Consider the following 16,405-nt stretch of genomic DNA (forward strand, 5'->3'; position numbering starts at 1 on the left):
TGTGTGTGTGTGTGTGTGTGTGTGAATGTGAGTGAGATAATGGGGGGACAGTAGGAGAGTCCCGTTTTTTGCTTCTCTGTCCTCCAACACCCCTCTCCCCTCGGGCGGATGAACCTGGCCGATCTAGTCACCAAGGAGCGAGCGTTGACTAGTCCTTTCGCGGCGGCCGAGGGTGCCTGGCTTGAGGGAGGGCGTCTAGTTGCCCTGCAAAGAAAAAATCGGTTCCCTGCTACAGGGCGTCCAAGTCAAAGAGTGTGGACTGCGTGCTAGAGGACCATGAGGTTGTTAAGGCCAGGATCCCCATTTCACAAATGGGAGGCAGAGGAGTGGAGACCTTATGAAGGTTACACAGCAGGACTAGAATCTCTGGGTAACTAAGTGTTCTCTGGGTTATAGAGAAACAGGTGCCGATGACAATCATGAGGAAAAATAAAGGAGCAGCAGGGGCAATAGAGGAAAGCTCTTGAATGGGAGTCAGGACCTCTTGGTGCCAGTTCACTCTGCCTGCCCTTGGCTGGCTGGGTGAGTTCAGGCTTCCTCATCTCCCTGTGAGGATGTTCTGGGCGGCTCTCCCCACCCCAACTTCCTCCTCTATCCAGACCATCTTGGGGTAGGGATATCAGCCTCCCTTGAGGTCCTTAGAATGAAAATACCTCTTCCAGAGCCATAGGGCTGTGTGAGCTGTGTGAAGGGTAAATTAGATCAACCAAGTTTTATCAGAAGTTGGGGTCTCAAACACCTATTCTCAGAAGTATGGTCAGGCAAAAGAGGAAGGTGAGTGTAGCTTGGAGAGACCCAAATAAGTTGCCCAATGCCACTTGGCCAGAAATTGGGAAGATGGAACAACCTAGGTTGTTTACATTGTTAGCCTAGATTCTTGTATAGGAAGGCGGTAGAATCAGAGCTATGCTTGAGTCAGATTAATCTGTATAGGAATTAGGAGACCAGGCTTGCTATTCCTGGTTTCCTTGAAGCCATTCAAAAGTGCACCCTTTATCAGAGTCCCCAATTACTATCAGGGAAGGCCTGAGGCAAGGGAGCAGGTGCTGGAGGCCCAGCTCCCTGATAGATGTGGGGCTGCCAGCTGGAGGTAGCCAGGCTGGGCTCCAGTCTCAGTTCCACCACCAATTCACTGTGAAGTGTTGACCTAGTCAGTTCATCTCTTTCAACCTTTATTACCTCACTTGTAAAAATGGGATCTAATACCAGCCTCTAATACAGTCTTGTATTAAATAGAATTTCTCCTACCATGTGGCCTGGCACATAGTGCTCAATAAATGCTTTCTGATTCATCCTTTATTCAAAAAATATTTGCTAAGGTCCTGCTTTGTGCCAAGACTTGGGCCAGACACTGGGGACACAAGGATGAGCAAGAAAGAATCAGCCTGGGCCTTCACCATAGCTGAGTTCCAGACTAACCATTCCATGAATGACACCGGGCTAGTGGCAGGAAGGGGTAACAGTGCTTGCCCAGATGTGTCCTGCACACAAAAGGTGCTTAACAAAGATTTGCTGAATCCTAGTCCTGGGTGCAGCTAGTCTGGCCCAGAAATTATCCTCCCTTCACCTCCCTTTACTGGAAGTGAGCACTGGGAGTATAAAGGTGCTGGATGTTGGGAGACTTGGGATCCAGCCTCTATCACTGGTCTGCTGGGCCTTCTCTGGGCCTTGGTCCCCAACTGCAGGGTAAGGTAAGTGAATGAGCCTGGAACTTAGTAGGCTCTTCACAGCTGAAGTCAAACCCTGGGGCTTTATTTTATGGATTTAGGAGGGTACCCTCCACCTGATTTGCCATTATTCTGAAACCAGGAATGGCATTGACTTTCTGGAATGATTTCTGGAATGATTATGCAGGTGTTATAAAAAGCTAATGGACGGGACTTCCCTGCTGGCGCAGTGGTTAAGAATCCGCCTGCCAATGCAGGGAACATGGGTTCGATCACTGGTCCAGGAAGATCCCACATGCTGCAGAGCACCTAAGCCCATGTGCCACAACTACTGAGCCTGCGCTCTAGAGCCTGCGAGCCACAACTACTGAAGCCCACATGCCTAGAGCCTGTGCTCCACAACAAGATAAGCCACCGCAATGAGAAGCCCACACACCACAACGAAGAGTAGCCCCCGCTCACCGCAACTAGAGAAAGCCCGCGCGCAGCAACGAAGACCCAATGCAGCCAAAAATAATAAATAAATTAAATAAAATGTATTAAAAAAAGAAAGCTAATGGGCAACACCAAATGGGCTTACCTGTTAACTGCTTTCTCAAAAAATGTGGTTTCTGGGACTTCCCTGGCAGTGGATAAGACTCCATGCTCCCAATTCAGGAGGCCTAGGTTTGATCCCTGGTAGGGAACTAAATCCCACATGCATGCCACAACTAAGAGTTTGCATGCCACAACTGAGAAGCCCACATGCCGCAAGTAAGGAGCCCTGGAGCCGCAATTAAGACCCAGTGCCAGGACTTACCTGGTGGTCCAGTGGTAAAGAATCCACCATCCAATGCAGGGGACGTGGGTTCGATCCCTGGTCAGGGAGCTGAGATCCCACATTGCCACAGGGCAACCAAGCCCGTGCGCCACAACTACTGAGCTCGAGTGCCTCAACGAGAGCCCGCATGCCGCAAATGATAGAGCCCATGCGCCACAACTAGAGAAAGAAAACCCGCACACTGCAGCTAGAGAGAAGCCCGCATGCCACAACGAAGAGCCCACACTCCAAGGACAGATCTTCGCATGCCTCAACAAAGATCCCACGTGCCACAGCTGAGACCCGATGCAGACAAAAAAAAAAAAAAAAAAAAAAAGGAAGGTGACCCAGTGCAGTGCAACCAAATAAATAAATAAATTTGTTTTAAATGTGGTTTCTTTTAAAATGTGTCTAATATTTACCAAGTGCCTTTTCCAAACCCCAAACTTTTATATTACTTTTCCAAGCTAATCTTCACTGTAATCCTACGAGAGAGTATTGTTTTCTTCATTTTACAAATGAGGAACCAGAGGCTCAGTGAAAATAAGTGACTTGCCCCGAAGTGATGGATTTGGGACCAGAACCTAGTTCTCCTGTTCGCCTCTATGAGGAATGTTCAAAGGAATTGGGAGAGTTCACCCAGGAAAAAAGGAGACTCAGGAGGGTACAATCTGTATGTTCCAAACTCCACAGGGATGGGGAAGGAGATTTCTGTGACATGTAAGCCTGACGAAAATGTACCCTTTGAACCAGGCTGGGGACTTCCAGAGCCTTGCTCCTTCAATGCAGGCAAGCACTGTGTTACCAGTAAGATCTCTTGAGATTCTTTGGGGGAAATGCCACAAAGCTTTCCTGTGACCACAGAGCAGCATGCACTGTGGCCCCAGAGACCAAACAGAAACAGGTCTCAGCTGCATCTAAGGAAGGAGGTTTTCCAGGCAGAGCTGCCCCTGGAGGGGGTGAGCTCCCCCATCCCTGGGTCTGTGCATGCAGGTGCTGGCTCCCTTCCATCAAGGAGGCCACAGATGGGATTCTCACCCTGGGAAGGAATTGATAACAGCTACCATTTATTTCGCCTCTTCCACGTTTCAAGCGTTGAACTAGGCGTGTTATTTACACTGTTTCTACACCCTCACAGCAACCCCTAATGATACATATGATCCATTTCACAGATTTCACAAACTGAGGCCCAGAAGTGAAATGACCTACCCAAGGTCACACAGCTGGGCCAGGAGAGCCAGGCCTGGCCCCTGGCTACCTCTGGCTCTGAAGCTATGCTCTCCCTCCAGCCTGCATGCTGCTATGAAGTCTCCTGGAAGTAATATGATTCTAAGTTTAAGTCAGAGCCAGGACTGAAAGTTGGCCTGGAGCAGATGTAAGAGTGGGCACTGGAAGACGAGCTATTCCAAAATTCCACAGGGCTCCTGGGAGAAACCTCAGGGAGGCAAAATATGCAGCAGCACTTGAGCGTGGCTAGAATGTGAACAGCACCCCACCCTACCCTGGTCCAGAATGGACACCCGCAACAGGTTGGCACTCCATCCAAGGCTTTCTCCAGAGAAGATGGCCACCATCCCATCTGCCCATTCTGCACCAAGGCACCCCTTACCCTTCCTGCAGCTGGGATTCAAAGCCCCCTCTACTCCCTTTCGTGCTCTGTCATTATCTCCCACTCACATTGTCATGGGCTGCTCAGGAATACCTGTCAGCCCATCCAGATGCCAGCTGTCCCCTGCCTGAGCCCCACCACCCCGACCTGGGGATGATGCTGCAGACCATGCAGCCTGTGAACCCATTCACTTCCTTTCTACCCTAGTCATCTTTCACCCTCCACCTCCGTCCCCCACACACATACTGGCCTTTGCTTCTGCCTGAGGTGATCTCTCAACACAGGCCTCTGGTCAGCCTGTTGTAGGAATGTGCCTGTCTCCTCCACTGGTCAGCTCTGCAGACAGAGAATCACAGCCCACTGGAGTGAGGCTTCAAGATCTGTGGCCACAAGAAGAGGGCAGAGGCTCTCCCTAGGCCACAAAGCCACTTTGTGGCAGAACTAGACCTTGGATTCCATCCAGCGTCAACAAGCCCCTCATTCTGGGCTCAGTTGTAAGCAGGTCTTTAGGGTGAGACCCAGGCCCTGTACTCCAGCAACTCCCAATCTCAACACATGAACCAAAGGTATAACAGTGAGTCCAAGTCATGAAAGGCAGCCCAGGAGAGTCGGGTAGCAGGGATCTAAGGCCAGAGGTGAGTTCCCGAGAGGCAGGCACTGGGGCAGGGAATTACGTGGTCAGCTGGTGCCCCTGTCAGGGAGTGTTACAGCTTGGATGGGGGGTCAGGGGACAGTTCCAGGGCTACGGTAGGAGCTAAGAGTCACATGATTTTGACATCAGGGGGCAGGAAACCACGGTTCTAGTGCTATCTTTGCCAGGCACTTGCCGTGTGACCTTTGGCACATTGCAAGTTCTGGCCTGTGTTCCTCCTGGGGGGTGGGTGCAGTTTAAATGAAATAACAGGTACATGATCTGCAAAAGGCTGGGGAGCTATGTAAGCAAGTGACTACTCATCCTGGGATACATTAAGGAAGGCTGAATGACTGCCACGTGGGATGCTGACCGGGGCTTCCCACTGGGAGCTGCAGTGCGATTACAGTTCTGTGAAGCTAGGACCAATGGGGAAAACAGTCAGGTTTGGGTGCAGGGGTAACATCACAGGGATTTGGGGTCAGGCACACCTGGGTTAGATGTCCACCTCCTCCCTGCCAAGCTTTGGGTTCTTGACCAAGTCCTGAAACCTCTTTTAAACCAAGTTCCCTTGTCCATAAAAGGGAAATAATGATTCTTTGCAGGGCTGTGATGGGAATTAAATGGGAATGTTTATATAAAATGCCTGCAATCATACTGCCTACAAATGTGAGTTTCCTCTGTGCATACATGTGTTTTCCTTCAGCTTCCCTTCATTTTGTTCTGGTTTTGTTTGCAAATTAAAAAAATAATAATAAAACACAAAAAGAGGAATTCCCGTGGGAGGAGGTTAAGCTCAGCTACAGTCCTGGTTTTATCCTGACTCACCGTGAGGACCCGGGAAGTCCCTGCCCTCCCTCAGCCTTCATTTCCTCATCTGTAGCACTGGGGCTTCCCAGCCTGGAAGGCATGGGATGCTACCCATCTGTGAGCCTCTTCCATGGAGAAGACCCTCCAGGCTAAGCTGGGGGATGGGGGTCAGGCAGAGACCAGGGGAGGGAGTTGGAGTTGTCTGGGAGGGACAGCAGGATGGGAAGGTGGCAGCTCTGTAACCACTGTGCGCTGACCTGTGGAGGGAGCAGGCCCTGCTCAGCTTAGAAAGCCTGTTGCTTATTTTCCCACAGCCTGCCCAGTTAATGCCAAAACAAAACATGCTTGCCTGCTCCCTGCTGGAGGGCAGTAGGCCAAAATGAGTGTCCTGGAGGACTGGCAGATGCCCTGGCATTCTGCCTGCTCCCTGGGCACCCACCCTTCCCCTGTCTGCAACACATCCATCCACATACCACATCCTGTGGCCTGGGCGAGCTCAGCACCACTCTCAACAGAAGTTGACCCAGTGTAAGGAGAGAAGCTTCCCCAGGACCTGTACTTCCCCCTCTGGTTTTCAGCCCTCCTAAATGGACACATCCAACCCCTAAACCCACCCACCCATCTAGCCTTGGCCCCAACATGGGATCTAATTCTTGCCATGCTGCTGCAGGCAGAGCACGTGGCATCAGAATGCTGGGAGCTGCTATCAGCTGCTATGGGAGGAAATTCCCTGGCTCAGGAAAGCTCTTCCAGCGGAAGGGAGCAGGAGGTGAGTCTCCTTGAAGAGACAGACACTGCCAACACTGTATGCAGAGCTAATCCTGGGGTAAGAAGCATTAAATCCACCACCCCCGCCTTCTCTCTGATGCTTGTCTACACTGGGTACAGTAATAATAATAGCTTATACTTTATAATAGCTACTATGTCTCAACGCTTCACATAAATAATTAATTTAATTCTCACAACAACTTTGGAGTAGGTAATATCATTAGCCCCATTTTACCCTACGCTTGCTAAGGGTAAAGCAAACTAAGATTTGTACCCAATTAATCAGGCTCCAGGGTCTGTGCTGTTATCTGATATGCAAATCTGCCACCAGAAAATGGTATTTCCTATAAAACTCAGTTCCAAATTTGGAATGTGGCAAGATGCTTGTCCTAGTATCCTAGAATCCAAGCATTTTCCGAGACTTGCCTGAGCTGAGAATCACCTAGGGGTACCTGTTTAAAACACAGTACCTTCATCCCCTCCTCTGAGGATTCAGTAATCTTCATGTGGGAAGAGAAGCAGTGCCCGACATGTGGAAATTTCCCATAAATATTTGTCAAATGAATGAATGCCCCTACCTTCTCTGAGCCTCTGCTCATCTCTAAAATGGGGTTGCAGTTACCCACTCAGTCTGATCTCCAAATGTGGCTGTGTGCTGAGTCACTGTGTGTATCTGCACAAGCTTTGCTTAGGTGTGAGGAGTCGTTTACAAGCTCACACCCCTGGCTCCTAATGACAGCTGTAATAATAATAGCTAACATTTCTTACATGCTTATGGAGTACCAGGCACAGCTCTGAGGGCTTTGACTATGTTAACGCATTGATTCTCACAACACCAATTATCCTGACTTTCAGGATGGGGAAACTGAGGCTCAGAGAAGTTAAGTAACTTCCCCATGATCACACAATTAGAAACAGGATTGGAACTCCAGTGTCCAAATGGTTAACCACTCTGTCATAGTTTCTGGACTCACCCAGTCCCTCCTCTTGAGAACTGGGCTGCCAAACTTTCATTGAGCAAATGGTTGCTGCACCTGTAGTATTCAAGGAGGGGAGAATGAAAAATTGAATTAACAGGAGCTATAGGAGTTCCCTAGTGGTGCAGTGGTTAAGAATCCACCTGCCAATGCAGGAGACACAGGTTCAAGCCCTGGTCCAGGAAGATCCCACGTGCCGCACAGCAACTAAGCCCATGCACCACAAGTACTGAGCCTGCACTCTGGAGCTGGCGAGCCACACCTACTGAGCCCACGTGCCACAACTACTGAAGCCCGCGAGCCTAGAGCCCATTCTCTGCCACAAAGAGAAGCCACCGCAATGAGAAGCCCGCGCACTGCAATGAAGAGTAGCCCCCGCTCACTGCAACTAGAGAAAGCCTGTGCAGCCAAAAAATAAATAAATAATTTTTTTAAAAAAACAGGAGCTATATTGTGACCACCTAGAGGGGTGGGATAGGGAGGGTGGGAGGGAGGGTGACGCAAGAGGGAAGAGATATGGGAACATATGTATATGTATAACGGATTCACTTTGTTATAAAGCAGAAACTAACACACCATTGTAAAGCAATTATACTCCAATAAAGATGCTAAAAAAAAAAAAAACCCCAAAAAACCAGGAGCTATAGATGGACAAAATAGATCTAGAATTGCTTCACTATTGTTTGAGCCTGAGTAAGAAGTTCCAAAGCACAGAATCAAAATGCTATGGTAGTTCCAGGTGCAGAAGCTGCCTCTGTCTAAAAGAGGGAAACTGGAAGGCTGCACCGGAAGTGGGCCTTGAAGCATGGGAGGTGGACACTCCCAGGAAAGGAACAGTGAGAGAGAGCAAAAACTGCAGGCTGGATGGGCCTGAGCCATGTTTAGGAAGAGCTTGAATAGTGAATTCTGGGAAATGAGCCTGCGAAGGTGAACTGTGGCCTTTCGTGGGTGTCCCACTTTGATGTTTGCTTCAAATTTTGAAAACTGATACCCCTTTATGGTGCTTGACACACTCTATAATAGGCATGTGTATTGCCTGTCTCACCCTTCCTATCAGTGCTCCCCATTCCCATAGATCTCTGGGAGAAGATCTTATTTGCCACTGTATCCCCAGCACCTAGGACAAGGCATCCTAGATGGATGGATTTGAAGGCCTGAAGACCGCGAGGTTTACCAGAAGTGGAACATTAAGTATGGGCAGCCAGGTAACAGAAGAGAAGGCCCAGTACAGCACCCTAAGGGAGGGTGTGCCTGAGGGCCTACTCAGGCCTATTGTCTGTTTATGTTGAGCCCTCTGTTCTCACACGTTGCACTGGGCTAGTGACTTCACTGCTGTTCCTCCCAGGAGGAGGCTTATGAGTGCATGGACCACAAAGAGAGGCTGGGTGGGTCTGAAGGACAAGGCACCTTGGGCTGGGTAACATTAACTCCAGTGCCTTTCCTCCCTGTATATTGGGCACTCAGCTTGGGGTCTCTGTTAAGAGCCTGGGTCAAGCTCTAAGTCAGACTAACCAGTTTGAATTTTGGCTCTGCTGCTTTCTAGCTATGTGGTCTTAACTACATAATCTGGATACTGCTTTTCTCACATTGGCCCTGTGACCCCAGGCACAGCTCTCACTTTCTCTGAGTCTCAGGCACTGTGTAGGCTGGGATGGTTACCCTTGAGACCCCTGTGGCTCTGTCATTCTCTAGGTCACCAGACAGTGCTTTCTAGATGGTAGCAATATGAATGTAAAGGTGAAGTTTGGTCTTTTCTCTCTGGGGCAGTAAGAAAAACCTCCAACCCAGCACTGATCACAGAGAAATGAATGGGTCAAGGCCAATGAATATCTCTCTTCCAGATATTCTATCTGGGTGACAATTTTTCAGGCATATCTGGGGATTGTTATTCTCTATTTGCACCTCAACCCAGACCCTCAGCCCTGCAGGAGGTTGATCCCTGTGGACTGCATCACAAGACCCCCTTGCCAACTGGCTTCCATTTGGGTTTGGACAATGAGAAACGACAGGAGACTGGAGGATGACAGGAGAGAGTGGTTGGGCTATTTCTCCCTCTGCTCCTTCCCCACTCCCTCCTTGATCCCATTTCTGCCAGGCAGCCCTGCCTCTCATCGGGCTCTGGTGATGTGATTCCCACCCCTCCTTTCAGCCCTAGTCTCTGGGTGGGTGCCTCACCATCTTTTATTTGTTCCCTTAACCTGCCCACACCTCAGTACAGCAGTCCCTTCATTAAGTCTCTTCGTTTGAACCGTTACAGGTGAATTGCTTCCTGCTGGCCTCCTGACTAATACAGGACCCTCCAGTATTATGCTAAGTGAAATAAGTCGTACAGAGAAAGACAAATACTGTATGATATCACTTATACGTGGAATCTAAAAAGTATAACAAACTGGTAAAAATAACAAAAAAGGAACGGACTCACATACGTAGAGAACAAACTAGTGGTTACCAGTGGGGAGAGGGCATGGGGAGGAGCTATATAAGGATAAGGAGTAAGAGATACAAACTGTTATGTATAAAATAAGCTACAAGGATGGAATATAGCCAATATTTTATAATAACTATAAATGGAGTATAACCTTTAAAAGTTGGGAATCACTATATTGTATACCTGTAACATATAATATTGTACATCAGCTATACTTCGGTTTAAAAAAAATGAAATAGACTACCAAAAAAAATATGGGGCCCTCCACCTAGATCTGCCTACTTGGCTCAGTCAGGCCAAGACTTTCACCAGAACAAAGACCCAACCAGCCTGACCCAGGAACAGCCCTCCCATTCACCTGCTCTAGGGCAGACATGTGCAATGTGGCTTGAGGGCCCCAGGGTCTGATTCTGACCATCAGTCCTAAATGTACTCTTGTGGGAAGGGTCAGATGGGACAGGGGCACCTGCAGCAAGGCAACAGTAACTAGAACGGTGGACCAAGACCACAGAACAAGACATGCCTCAAGGCAGAGCATGGCCATGCCACCACTCAGGCAGGGTGGGAAGTCAGGAAACTGCTCTGCTCAGAGAAGGCTCCCTGGAGGGCTGGGCAGGGCCTCATCCGGAATCACAGGTTGCTGGAAAGGCAGGGAGGAGAGGGAGGAAAAGCTTATCTCAAGAGAGACTTGAGCAAAGGCTTGGCAGAAGGAACTGAGATCCCTGAGGGGCAGGGACTTGGTGGGCCACACAGTGGTCAGTGGCAGGTGCCCCTCGGCCTCCCTGGACATGGTGCCTAACGCTGCCCTAGCCTGGAACAAGGTTCGCACCTGAGGACAGGCCTCCTACATTCCTTCCCAAGCACTCTCACCTCCCTCAGGATTGGACGGCCAGTCACCCCAACTCTTTCACTTCCCTTGCTAACTGCACCTGCCCAGACCGCAGCCATAGCAGGGCCCAGGTTTCAATTCTCATTTCCTCCACACCTCTATAGGCTCCTAAAAAGTTTCAATTCCTCATCAGGGGTTGGGCCTGACACTGACCTAGTTACCCTCAATCCTCTGTCGCTGCCTCCCTGCCAACATTCCTGCCTCTCCCCCAACCTGGCTCTCTCCTACCCTCTGCCCTCCTAAGCAGCTAGAGCAAGCCTTCTAACATGCTACTTTGACCATGCACTCCTCTGCTCAAGACGCTTCTATGGCTCCCCCTGCCCTCCAAATGAAGCCCAGGCTTCTTAACATGACCTTCTAGGCCCTTCACCACATGACTCCTGCTGGACCACCTGACCTCATCTCTCAACCTCACCATTTTAGGTGTCTTTGTTCCAAACACAACATATATATGCACTTCCCTTTGCCTTCAGCCTTTCCTCCTCTTCTCTGCCTGATAAGCTCATATTCATCCTTCAAACCCCAGCTCAAAACCCCTGTTTCTAGAAAACCTTCCTTTTTCCCCCAGGTCAGAAATAATCCTTATGCCTCTGGGTCTCCATAGCCTTGTTCAGATCTTGATGACAGCACTAAGCACAAGCTGACTAGACTACTATTTAGTTATGCCTTTTTCTGAACTCCCCTTCCTTTCAAATCTCTGGCCCAGCTGGACAGCTTTTTAGCTATATGACCTTGGGCAGGTTATTTAACCTGCTCTGGAGCTCTCCCTGAGCCTCAGGCTGGATTAGGTCTGTTGACAGTTTTTCAGCACCCATATGTACATTGATAATCACGATTAACCCATGATTTTGTAACTATCTCCTACTAGGCTGTGAATATCTCTCTGTTCTCCAGGGACCTCCCCCTCCCACCTCCCCGCTAGCCGGCATGGGCCAGGGCTCTGGACCAGAGAGCATGCCTACACCAGGCCTCACCTGTTGCTGTCCCATGGGCTTTCAGGATGGAAGCTGCCAGATGCCCGGACAGTTTTACTTCCCTCCTGGCTGCAGAATGCTGAGAGCAACTGTCAGACCTTAGGCACTTCCGTTTCACTCAGAGCCAGGCTTCCTTTTCACCCCTTCCGTAGGCAGCAAGCTGACGATGGGCCACAGGCTCTGTGCCAGTACCTGGGGAGTGTCATTTCTTCTTGGGAGTTCAGCCCAGACAGCTTTGGTGGTGGACTCCCGCTAAGGACAGTCTCCACCCTTGGAGATTTGTGGCAGGAAAACCTGATTACCCAAAACCCCTGGAGACTGGAGTCTTGACCTCATTTGACCTGTATAGTTGTGAAGTGAAAGGCTTCACATGAGGGAACTCCTGCAGGATCATAAACACACAGAGCCCTTCATGAAACCTGTTCATTTTACAGGTGGGGGAGACTGAGGTCCCAAAAGGGATTTTCCCAGAACAGAAGCAGTGATGTACCAAGGGGCATTGATTTTAGGGAGGCCTGACCTTAACTAAATGGTCCCAACCTGTGTTGCTCTTAAGTGCTTTTGCCTGTGTAATATTGTTTTGTTTTTCTATCTCCCTGCCGCTTCTCTCTGCTGCCTTGGTGAGTGCCAGCCTGCCTGACACCTGCCTGTAACAGCAACCTCACCCCACCATGGCTGCCAATTAACCTTTAAACTGTTGACAACCAGATCGCCAAGGGTGTAAAATTAATGTGTAAAATACGAGCAAATAGACTCAGATCAAGGGCTTGAGAAACATCTTTGGGATATCCAGGGGCCTTTTATGTCTAGAGTCTGGTTTCTGCAGCCTTCCCTTAGCAGAGGAAAGTCACAGCTCTTTATCAATCTTCACCAGCTTACACTTAACCCACATGTGACTCCAGAAGGAAGACAACAGCTTGGTAACTTAACATCCTCCCCAAGGCTGGGAGGGGCATTAAAGATGAGGCAATTCAACCCCATGTCACATTCAGAAATCATTGTCTTCATCTACATTTTTTCTCTCCACAGCCCTTTTTGGACTCACACCAGATACAGTGCTTGGTATATGAGATCCAACAGAGTCTTAACTTCAAGGAACTCACCACATCGTGAGGGGAGAGACAGACCTGTAAAGAATCCTGCAGTGCAGTGCATCATGTGCCCAGGTGAACAGCTTTCTCAGGGAAGAAGATGCTTCTCAGGGATCGTCACAGATGAATTCACCAATCAGAGATATGAGGGAAGGGCTCCAAGCAGCTTTCTGTATTCATACCACTAGTGCCCACTCTCAAGCAGACCCCTCCTAAGTCAGACTCCCAGACTTCTACACAACACTTTGTGTTTCCCCCAGGCTTTATTCACTCACTTTGTTGGCCAAAAAACTTCCCATGGCCTTCATCTGTGAAGACTCTGTATTGGGCCCTGGGGACTTATGGCCTTGAGGAGCCACCAGCCTGGTGGGGGATGGATGCATGGAGAGCCACACAGCATGGACGTGGTGTGAGGGAGGGAAGGCAGAACTGGAGAGCCAGCAAAGGCACCTGAGCCATTCTGGGAGGTCAGGGGAGACATTCTGCAGGAGATGTATGCCCTCAAATCTGAGATGTGGAATCTCCTTTGACTCTCCTAACACTCCTCTAAGGTGGGTCTTCTTATCCCTATTGTACAAGTGATAAAACTCAGGCCCAGAAAAGGTCAATGCCTTACCTAAGATCACACGGTTAGTAAGTGAGGGGTGGGGCAGGTGTATTCACTCCTGGGCCCCCAGTTGCAGAGTCAGAGGGTGGCACCACTGGAAGAGCTCGGTCTGCGGGGGTCGGACCAGAGGCGGGATGTTCAGAGGTACACAGGGGGGCGTAGGAACTGAGAGCCTGGAGCTGGGTGGAACCAGCCGGATATGCCATCTCCCCATACACAGTGGAGCAAAGGGAAGGACAGGAATACCCAACAGGTCATCAGTTCATGGCTTTGGGACAGCAGAGCTGGCTTAGTCCTTGGACACTATCTCATCCAGACTCCGTTCATCTGAGGCTCATCCAGAGCAATTAATGAGGACATATGGTATCACAGAGGCTGACCCTGGATTAGAACCCAGAGGCCCTAGTCCCTGGCCCAGGGCTCTGTGCACAGCCCTGGCTGCCACTACATCGTTTAATCCAATCTACATTTACTGACATGCACTGCAGATTGGACACTCTTCCGGGCACCATGGGCATCACAGGGATCTTCCCCATCACTGCTTTCAGGAGTTTACAGCTGGAGTGGGGAAGTCAGATCCAGCTTACAGACCTGGACTCCAGGTAGCATGTGGGAAGTGGGGCAGCAGCAGGCATGAACAGAGTGCTGGGGAGTGGGTTGGGGAGGACCTTAATGTCCCAAGAGCCCAGGGCAAGTCCTTGGACCTTGGTTCTCTGGTCTGTTCCCAGAAGGCACTGGAGTCAACAATCTCTGAGGTCTCTCAGTCAGGCCTCTACCCCTCCTTGCCTTTCAAGGGTTGGGAAGTGGGGCTGTGCCAAGCTTCCGGTAGGCTGTGTGGTGGGAGGCACAGGAAGTGGCTTGAGCCAGACCGGTTGCTCATGTCAGGGCTGACCCATTACCAGCAGGGAAATCATAGAGTCAGTGCTCAGACATCTGGGAGGCACTGGGCAGCCGGGATATTTTTAGAAGGCTACAGGCAGACATGCCCAGAATCCTGGGCGTTCCTGAGCCGAAGAAGCTGGGAGGCCAGCAGAGGGTGAACCAAAAGATGTGGCCCCAGTCCTGGCTCTTACGTCACCAAGGTCAGCTGGCCATCCGTTTTCCCAGAGACCCGGGCTCAGGCCTATTGTGCTCAAGCTCTGGGTCCCCTGACTTGTCATTGATCTGCCTCCTTCTGGGTAGCCAGGTACAGAGCTGTTGCAGGTCCTTAGGGGGAGAATGTATGTGGAACACTTACTTGGTCTCAATTGATTCCTTCAGCTAGCTCTTTGGGTGCTTTCTCTGGTCCAGGTGAGCTGCTGGGCCCTAGGGATATAGAACAGAAAGGAGGCAACTCTGGAGCGGCTCAGCTCCATTGGGGTGGAGCGGGAGGCTGGAGGTGATGGGAACACAGACAGCAATAACACACTGAGATCACTTTGGGGGAGCTCGGGGAGGGGTGGGGGCGGTCTGCTGGTTTCCCAGGGCTGCCACAGGACCAAATGATTATCTGTGGACAAAAATGTAAGCTGCCCGCCAAGGGACAAACTCCAGATTATAACTAAAGGGCGATTATCAGTCCTTTCTAGAGCCATGCCTTTTCCTCTTGCATTATTTCTGAAAGATGATGTCTCAGCATTGGAGTAAAGGGTAAGATGATCTTTTTAGCTTCCCACCTATCTCAACTACCAGAAAAACTGCCCAGTTTGCAGTGGCAGCTCTAACAAACAGATGCTCCTGCCCCCTTCCCCCTACCCTATCCCCACCAATCTCTCCACTTCATTGTATTTCAGATGAAGACCAAAGCCCAGAAAAGGGTATGTCCAGTCCAGGATCTCTCATCAAGGCCTCATCAAGGAAGGACTTTGACTTCTGTCTGGAACCTGAAGATTCCCCATGTGATTAAAACCATGGGAAGGACGCTCCCAGGCCTGCCTGTCACAGTGAGAGGGCTGGGGGGCTGGGGCATGGGGTGGGCAGAGGGCAGGAGTCCAGCCCCTCCCTGTGCCCCATCATAATGGGGCATGTCCAGTCCAGGATCCCTCATCAAGGCCTCATCAAGGAAGGACTTTGACTTCTGTCTGGAACCTGAAGATTCCCATGTGATCAAAACCGTGGGAAGGACGCTCCCAGGCCTGCCTGTCACAGTGAGAGGGCTGCGAGGCTGGAGCATGGGGCGGGCAGGGGGCAGGAGTCCAGCCCCTCCCTGTTCCCCATCATAATGGACTCTGCAGTGTAGTCCTATCTGCTCACCTCCCCAGGATTTTCTGTCCTTCCAGCCCATTTCTCAAACCAGGTTTCTAGCCTTAGTCATGAGAGTCTGCAAAATCTCTACCTGAATTTCAAAATGTTGTACCTTCACTTTAATAATAATCTAAACAAATTGACAGGAGAATATTCTGGCTTGGCTGGAATGCAGAACACCTTATAAAACAGGTGTCAGTGCCCATGTCTGGGTTTATCAGCAAACTGATTCCAAAGAACCGCTAGAGTGACCACATTGAACTTCAGTGCAGTGTCTCAAGCTGGCATCAATTTGAGACCCACTGCTCTAGCTGAAATGCTTATTTCCTTCCTGCAGGATTCCAGGCAGAGCAAGAAGGCCCTCAGTTGGGATCAGAAGACCTGGGTTCTAATCTTGTCTCTGTTCCTAGCTCACTGAATAGCCTTGGACAACTCCCTACCCAAGTCTAGGTCTGGGTCTAGGTTTCTTCGTTTGTAAAATAGTTTGGGTTAGACAATCCCCATGGTCCCTTCTGGCTCACATGACGGGATTCCAAATTATGATGAACTACACTCTTATCCCCACCCATCCCCAACCCCCTACCCCACACACACCATTCCAACCCCATCTCTGAGGTCAGTGCTGCACCAGGCTGGTAGGTGGAAACCACGGCAGAGAAGCAGAGCCTGGGGTTGCGGCAGGGGGGGTGGGGGCGGGAGCAGGTAGGGTGGCGTGTCAGGTAGAGATAAAGGAGACATCCTGAGGGGGGTTGGAGGTTATCAGGAAGAAAGCCACCAGGCCAAAGAGAGCTCTTATAACCAGCCAGGCTGTCTGCTAAGACCCACCCTGGAAAGTCTGCAGGCTCCTCCCAGGGTGGTGGGATTCCACATCCTGGGCTCCTGCAAGATCAGGATACCTTGCCCTCACCTGTGTAAGGTCCCCCTCTAAGGTT

General features: G+C 50.3%; 1 protein-coding gene and 1 long non-coding RNA gene across 2 annotated transcripts in view; one reads left to right on the forward strand and one right to left on the reverse strand.

Moving 5' to 3' along the window:
- The window catches only part of FCHSD2 (FCH and double SH3 domains 2), a 309,212-nt gene extending 297,580 nt beyond the window's left edge, over positions 1–11,632 (reverse strand). The window contains exon 1 of the mRNA XM_024753308.1: positions 11,553–11,632. Coding sequence (XP_024609076.1) covers positions 11,553–11,567 — 15 coding nt within the window. The 5' untranslated portion in view covers positions 11,568–11,632. The remainder of the gene's footprint in view (positions 1–11,552) is intronic.
- LOC112405054 (uncharacterized) overlaps positions 1–15,616 on the forward strand; it is a 16,373-nt gene extending 757 nt beyond the window's left edge. The window contains exons 2-3 of the long non-coding RNA XR_003004259.1: positions 12,582–12,718; positions 15,023–15,616. This is a non-coding gene — a long non-coding RNA (uncharacterized LOC112405054). The remainder of the gene's footprint in view (positions 1–12,581; positions 12,719–15,022) is intronic.
- Positions 15,617–16,405: the final 789 nt, after the last annotated feature.

Source organism: Neophocaena asiaeorientalis, unplaced genomic scaffold, assembly GCF_003031525.2.
Source record: "Neophocaena asiaeorientalis asiaeorientalis breed wild unplaced genomic scaffold, Neophocaena_asiaeorientalis_V1.1 scaffold618, whole genome shotgun sequence".
Taxonomy (NCBI): Eukaryota; Metazoa; Chordata; class Mammalia; order Artiodactyla; family Phocoenidae; genus Neophocaena; species Neophocaena asiaeorientalis.